This window comes from Petaurus breviceps, unplaced genomic scaffold (genome assembly GCF_028583685.1).
Source record: "Petaurus breviceps papuanus isolate PSGF00001 unplaced genomic scaffold, PetGlider_PUasm1.0 90925, whole genome shotgun sequence".
NCBI classification, from domain to species: Eukaryota; Metazoa; Chordata; class Mammalia; order Diprotodontia; family Petauridae; genus Petaurus; species Petaurus breviceps.
In genome coordinates, this window is record NW_027187380.1 from 13960594 (window position 1) to 13966972 (window position 6379).

At 49.7% G+C, this 6379-nt stretch overlaps 2 protein-coding genes across 2 annotated transcripts in view; one reads left to right on the forward strand and one right to left on the reverse strand.

Annotated features, from left to right (window-relative positions):
• Positions 1-1954, forward strand: part of BTBD17 (BTB domain containing 17) — a 10951-nt gene extending 8997 nt beyond the window's left edge. The window contains exon 3 of the mRNA XM_069075993.1: positions 708-1954. Within this exon, the coding sequence (XP_068932094.1) occupies positions 708-1791 (1084 nt within the window). The 3' untranslated portion in view covers positions 1792-1954. The remainder of the gene's footprint in view (positions 1-707) is intronic.
• A 1445-nt stretch (positions 1955-3399) lies between these two features.
• The window catches only part of KIF19 (kinesin family member 19), a 57873-nt gene continuing 54893 nt past the window's right edge, over positions 3400-6379 (reverse strand). Inside the window, exons 18-20 of the mRNA XM_069076501.1 lie at positions 5864-6255; positions 4446-4605; positions 3400-4161 (exon numbers count right to left, since the gene is read on the reverse strand). Coding sequence (XP_068932602.1) covers positions 4058-4161; positions 4446-4605; positions 5864-6255 — 656 coding nt within the window. The 3' untranslated portion in view covers positions 3400-4057. The remainder of the gene's footprint in view (positions 4162-4445; positions 4606-5863; positions 6256-6379) is intronic.

A 6379-nucleotide genomic window follows, 5' to 3' on the forward strand; every position in this document is an offset into this window, starting at 1 on the left:
GAGAGAGAGAGAGAGAGAGAGAGAGAGAGAGAGAGAGAGAGAGAGATGACAGGCAGGAATAAAGATTAATGAAGCAACAAGAGAGACAGGAAGAAGACAAGAACAGTGAAACAACAAGGCAGTGATATGAGATAGACAAGAATTCTTGACCCATAGAATGTTGGAGGTAGAAGGAATATCAGAGATCCTTTAGTCCAACTTCCTCATTTTACAGAGGGAAAAAAAATGGTCCTCCAGAAAAAGGCACTGACAGAGATGAGACAGTGAGAAAGATGGGACAAGCTTATGGGACCATGAAAAAAACAGTAAGGAAGGCTGGTGAGGGAGGATCAGAGATGTGGTGGTTGTGGTGGGAGACACATTAATCAGAAGAAGAAAAGATGTAGCATCATGTGGAGGAAAGCTCTAGATTTGGAGGAGAAAGAAAGACTTGGGTTCACATATGACCTTTGACAAGTTCCTTAATCTCTCTGACCTCCAATATAAAAAGAGAGGGCGGACTATGATCTCTAAGTCTATAATGAAGGAAGATGGTCTGCTCTGAACTATTATTGAAATACCCAGAGAGGTCTCCGCCAACCTTGGCCTGGATCTTCTCTTCAGGCCCTCCCCTTCCTGGGAAATAGAAAAGCAGATGGTGAACCTGGCTGGATGAGGGTGGGCTTCATAGCTTGGCCCCCACCATTTCCATTTTCCTCCCCTTCTAGGTATCTGTACTGCGGGGAGCTGTCCCTCCTGATGTCTCAGGCCATCCCCCTGCACAGATTGGCCAGCAAATATGGCGTGACTTCCCTACAGCAGGGCATAGCTGAGTACATGAAGACACACCTTGTGGGAGAGATGGGGGGTCCCAGCCCAGCTGTGGGTTGGTACCACTATGCAGCACGAACGGGCAATGAAGACCTCAGGGAGAGTTGCCTCCAGTTCCTGGCTTGGAACCTGTCGGCTGTGGTGGGAAGCTCTGAGTGGGGGGAAGTGACCCCAGAGCTCTTGGCCCAACTGCTAGACCGTTCTGACCTAGTGCTCCAGGATGAATTAGAGCTCTTCCAGGCCCTAGAAGTCTGGCTGGGCCGTGCCCGCCCTCCCACACCTGTGGCTGAGAAGGCACTTAGGGCTATTCGCTACCCCATGATCCCACCTGCCCAGCTGTTCCAGCTGCAGGCCCAGTCGCCAGCCCTGGCCCGACATGGAGAGGCTGTGGGGGATCTCCTCCTACAGGCCTACCAGTTCCATTCAGCCTCTCCCCTCCACTATGCCAAATTCTTTGATGTCAATGGCAGTGCCTTCTTGCCTCGAAACTACCTCTCTCCAGCTTGGGGGGCCCTGTGGGTCATCAGCAACCCTGCCAGGGATGACCGAAGCACAAGCTTCCAGACGCAGCTGGGCCCCAGTGGGCATGACGCAGGCAGACGGGTGACGTGGAACGTCCTCTTCTCCCCACGCTGGCTGCCCATCAGTCTGCGGCCCGTCTACGCCGATACTGCTGGGGCTGCCCTGCCGGCTGCACGCCCTGAGGATGGGCGGCCCCGACTGGTTGTGACTCCAGCTAGCATCAGTGGGGATGCTGCTGGTGTGAGTTTCCAGAAGACGGTACTGGTCGGGGCTCGACAGCAAGGGAGGCTCCTGATCCGCCATGCTTACAGCTTCCATCAGAGCAGTGATGAGTCTGGGGACTTCTTGGCCCACACTGATCTTCAACGGCGCAATTCTGAGTACCTGATGGAGAACGCCCTTCACCTGCATCTCATTGTCAAGCCCATCTACCATAGTCTCATTCGGACCCATAAGTAGCAGAAGGAGGGAGAGAGGGAATTAGGGAAGGAAAAAGGAAAGGCTTCCATGGACCCCCCAGGATGACAGAATCATGAATGGCAGTGGCCATAAGCATCTGAACTTCCTGGAATGGTGGCCACACATATGGCCAAAGGCCTTTCATTGGGGCATTAAAGACATCCTCGAGAGAGCTGGGTCTATTCTTTTGGTCTCGGTGTAGAGGGAAGCTCTGCTTTACTGTCCAACTTGCAAGGTGGGTGGGTGGGGACAGAGTAGGGTCATCATCATCATCATTATCGTCATGATGATGATGATCATCATAACCTACCACCACTCCTGGGCTAGTCAGGAAGACTTGAGTTCAAATCTGACCTCAGACACAATAGTTGTGTGGCCTTGGTCAAGTCATTTAACTCCTATTTGTCTTTATTTACTCATCTATTAAAATGGGCATAATAACAGCACCTACCTCTAAGCGTTGTTGTATCAAATGAGATAATGATTGTAAACTACTTAGCACAGTGTCTGGTACACAGGAAGCATTATGTAAATGTTATCTATTATTTTTGTTACCATTATTATATAATACTAAGATCTGCAAAGTGCTTTACTAAATATATAATCTCATTTCATCTTCACAACAACTCTGGAAAATAAATATGATCTTTATTATTATACCCATTTTACAGATGAGGAAACTGAATTTCAGAGAGATTAAGTGACTTTCCATGGTCACCGAGCTATTAAATGTTGGAGGCAAGATTTGAACCCATGTCTATCTAGACTCCGGCTCTAGCCCTCTATTTGCTATGCCCATGCTGCCTCTCCAGGTAAGGTTAGGACAGTGGGGTTTGGATAGGAATAGTGTCCCAGGTCAGGCTTCAAGGTTCCAATCCCAATATTTGTGGCATACCCCACCCCTATCTAGGTTCAGGGGCTCCAGTGGGTCTAACTGCTCTTCTTGGCTCCTGGTTACATCTGGTAGGGGGAGAACAGAATAGAAGAAGAAGACAGGCCAGGGATTGGAGGTTGGTGAAGAGATGATGGAAGGAGGGCAAATAGACCTTGTTAGGTCTCTGACATGCCTTCTCCTTCCTGGGCAAGTGAAGTACCTCGATATTTAGAAGCAGATAGTGTGGTATAGGAGGAGGAAATGTAGATTGGGCAGACTTGGGTTCCACTCCTGACTCTCCTACTTACTTGGATAAATCACTTTATTTCCCTGGGCCTTAATTTCCTTATTTGCAAAATAAGGGGAATTAGGCTAGAATACCCTTCCAGTACTCTAGATCTATGATCTTAGGAATTAATTGTCCACCAGGGTCTCTATCATTGCTACATGAAGGAGTTTGGCAGAGATGGGCATGGAGCCCTGAGACTCATCTTTTTAGCTGTATCAGCCTACAGTCTTCTGTGCCCTGGCAAAATAAGGGCTTCTATACTTCTTATTCTCCTCCTCCTCTTCTTCCTTCTTCTTTGTGGGGGTGGGGAGGTAATGGGGGTTAAGTGACTTGCCCAGGGTCACACAGTTAGTATCTGAGACAGAATTTGAACTCAGGTCCTCCTGTCTCAGGACCAGTGCTCTATCCATTGTACCATGTAGCTGCCCCAGATCCAATACTTCTGGTCTCAAACATGAATATCCAACTCTGAGTAGGATTTTTATTGTTAAAAAGCAGGGGGGAAAGCCACTGTGATGTGATAAAACTAAAGCATGACCCTCAGCCCCCACCTCCAATACACAGCCTGGACTCTAGCTGTCTCCTGGGTTCCCCTTTTCCCAAATCTGACAGCTCCAAGACCCCTGTGCTATATTTGGCCCCAGGACCCCATTGTCTTCCCACCACCCTGCTGCAGAGGCTCAGCCTGATAAGGCCCTGCTGACCACATGGAAGCCTGATGGTAGGAGAAGAGCATTGGCAACACAGTTCTGTGCAGTGTCACAGAGGAAGTTTACAAGGGCTCTGGCTCTGGGGTTATATTTCCCCTAGGCCATTATGGGGATCCTTTCTTGGGATCACTCCTTTTCCCAGGAAGTCCCCTGTGCACCCACCCCTGGCTACACTGATGTCACTGAAACGGAAGGGAAATTGCCTTCCTCATTCCAGCACCTCCAGGACACAAACTCCACCAGGGTTCAGGGGGTGCCAGGTATCTGGACATCTCCTGCTCTCCTGCCCAGGTCACCTCCCACTGCACTCCCCTCCATCCCTGGTCTTTTCGTCTTCCCATCTCTCTCCCCTTTCATTCTTGGGGGCAGGTTGGTTCCAAGCTTTCGAGGTCTTCAGTTAGGTCGGAAACGTCCATCCTTGCCCTGGGGCTGATGTGGACCACAGGTAGCTCGTCTGGAAGCAGCTGGCATGGTGAGGGACAATGGCTCCCCAGGACCTGCAGTAAGGCGATAGATTACTATAATAGTTCAGCCAAGTTAGCATCTCCTTCTGACCCCCAGCCAATGTTCCCCCTTCCCCCCAGCCAATGTTCCTGATCTGTGCAGAAGCCCACCCTAGAGACAATAGGCAGGATTTTCAGGATCTCCACGGCAAGGTGACTTATCAGAGCTGTTAAGGGCACCTGAGAGCACCCTCCTGATGGGCTGGTAAAGGCTCATCATTAAAGCTGCCTTGGCAAGGATCCTTCACCCTATTCCCTTTTCCAAAAGAGATACTGACCCGTGGTCTGACTTGGAGGAAGCCTGACTTTGGCAAGGGGCAGTGCAACCTTACTCAGGTGCCGGATACTGGGTACTGGGTTACCAGAGGTGGGTATCCTGTAGTCTGAGGTGCTCTCCAGGGGGCAGGGGCGCTGGGGATGGTTCTTAGGACGGGATAGCTAAGTGGAGAGACAGAATGGATATATAGGATTAGGCAGGAGGACAAAAATGCATGGGGACCCCATTTTCTTGGTTTTTAATCTATTTTTTTCAATTTTACAAAAATGCATCTTCTCTTCCTCCTACCTCTCCCTACTTCATTTTTAGAAAAAAATATAAAATCCATATGTATAATATATATATTGCATATATATATAATATACATATAAAATATGTATCGCCAAACAGAACAAATTCCCACATTGGCTATGCCCCAAAATATGGATCATTCTGAACCTTGAGTCTATTGTTCCTCTGCCAGGAGATGGATAGCATGGGAACCCCTATTTTCAAGTCAAGGGTTATTTTACCAATGGAAGACTCTGTTTGGTATCTAAGGGGAAAGCATGGGGGAAAAATGAGGCACAAGATACTGTCCAAAAGGAGAGGAAGAGTTGAGAAGAAGTCAAGGTTCTTAGGTGTCAGTCAATTTGCCTTGTTCTGGGTTGACCATCTTTTGATCAGCAGAGCAGAGACATTTCCATGAGGCAGAGTTCCTAGGGATAGGGTTTTCCAAAGTTGGATGCTCTTCTGTCTGATCTCACTATAGTTGTGGAATGAGGGACAAGGTGGGATGCTGTAAATGGCATCTGATAGGGCCATAGAACGAGCTGGAAGAAATCTATACCCAGGGCCAGGCCCCTTGAGGTCTCCCTATATTATTGCATTGACTTCATAATACAAGGCCCTGTGGAGTAAAAGACCTTGGGGTACCACCCTATTGTGGTGGGAGTGGGGAGCCAGAGACCTGGAGATACTAGGGAAAGGAAGAGAGGACCTGGGCTTAGGAGAAGCCTAGTGGGGAGAGGTCAGGGGTAGCTTTCTCTTTTACCTAATTATTCTTTCTAGCTAGGTGCTAAGCCCAGTTCTTTCTACCTAATGAAAGAGCAGTCAGTGCTCTCTAAATTTTGGCACCCTGGGTGAAAGCTCAGATTGTCCTGCCCTAGTAATAATTCTGTTCAGACTACTTCTCATGGAGTTCAGGATATTTTCCCCAGAGACTACAAAAGCTCCCACCCCATCCTAGGAATCTGAACATATGGGATGGGGTGGAATCTACCTCAAAAGAATCCTAATACCCATTGCATCCAGGTGGGCCTCCTGAAGAGGGCTGTGGAGCATGTGGCCAAGGAGCTGGAGAGGGGAAAGCTGGGCTGTCTGAAGTTTTCTCTGGATAGGTCAGCAGTAGTCTGCCTGCCAGGGCCCCTTGGGTCTTACCCCCTGTCCTGTGACCTCAAAGGACCTGGACCTCCGCTTCCTCTTCTTTACTTCTAGCAATTCTTCTCGTTTTTTACCCAGACTCTTCTTCTGGCCGCAGAGCCAGAGACCTGGGGCATCACCATGGCACCTGGCCACCTGCGATGGGGTCTCCCCAGTGCTGCTGGACAGGTTGTCTTCACTGACGGTGTGCTGTAGCATGGGGCTCGGTGGGCGCTTACAGGCTGGTGGGGGTGGGCCACCATCTGCCTCACTCAAGGAGTGCAGGGACAGGCTGCTCGGCTCCATCATTGGGGCCAGCAGCTGCTGCCTCTCTGGGCCCAGTGCCTGTGACCTCCACCTAGCTGCTTTCACTACAATGCTCTTGGTGGCCGACAGGATTTCCTTCCTCTCTGTAGTGGGGGGGGGGGGGGGGGGGGGGAAAAAAAACACACACCACCACCCCTTTTTTTATAAACACCACCAAAGGGGCGCAGGGATGGGGGGGTGTTGTTTTTTGAGTCGCGTTTCTTCTTC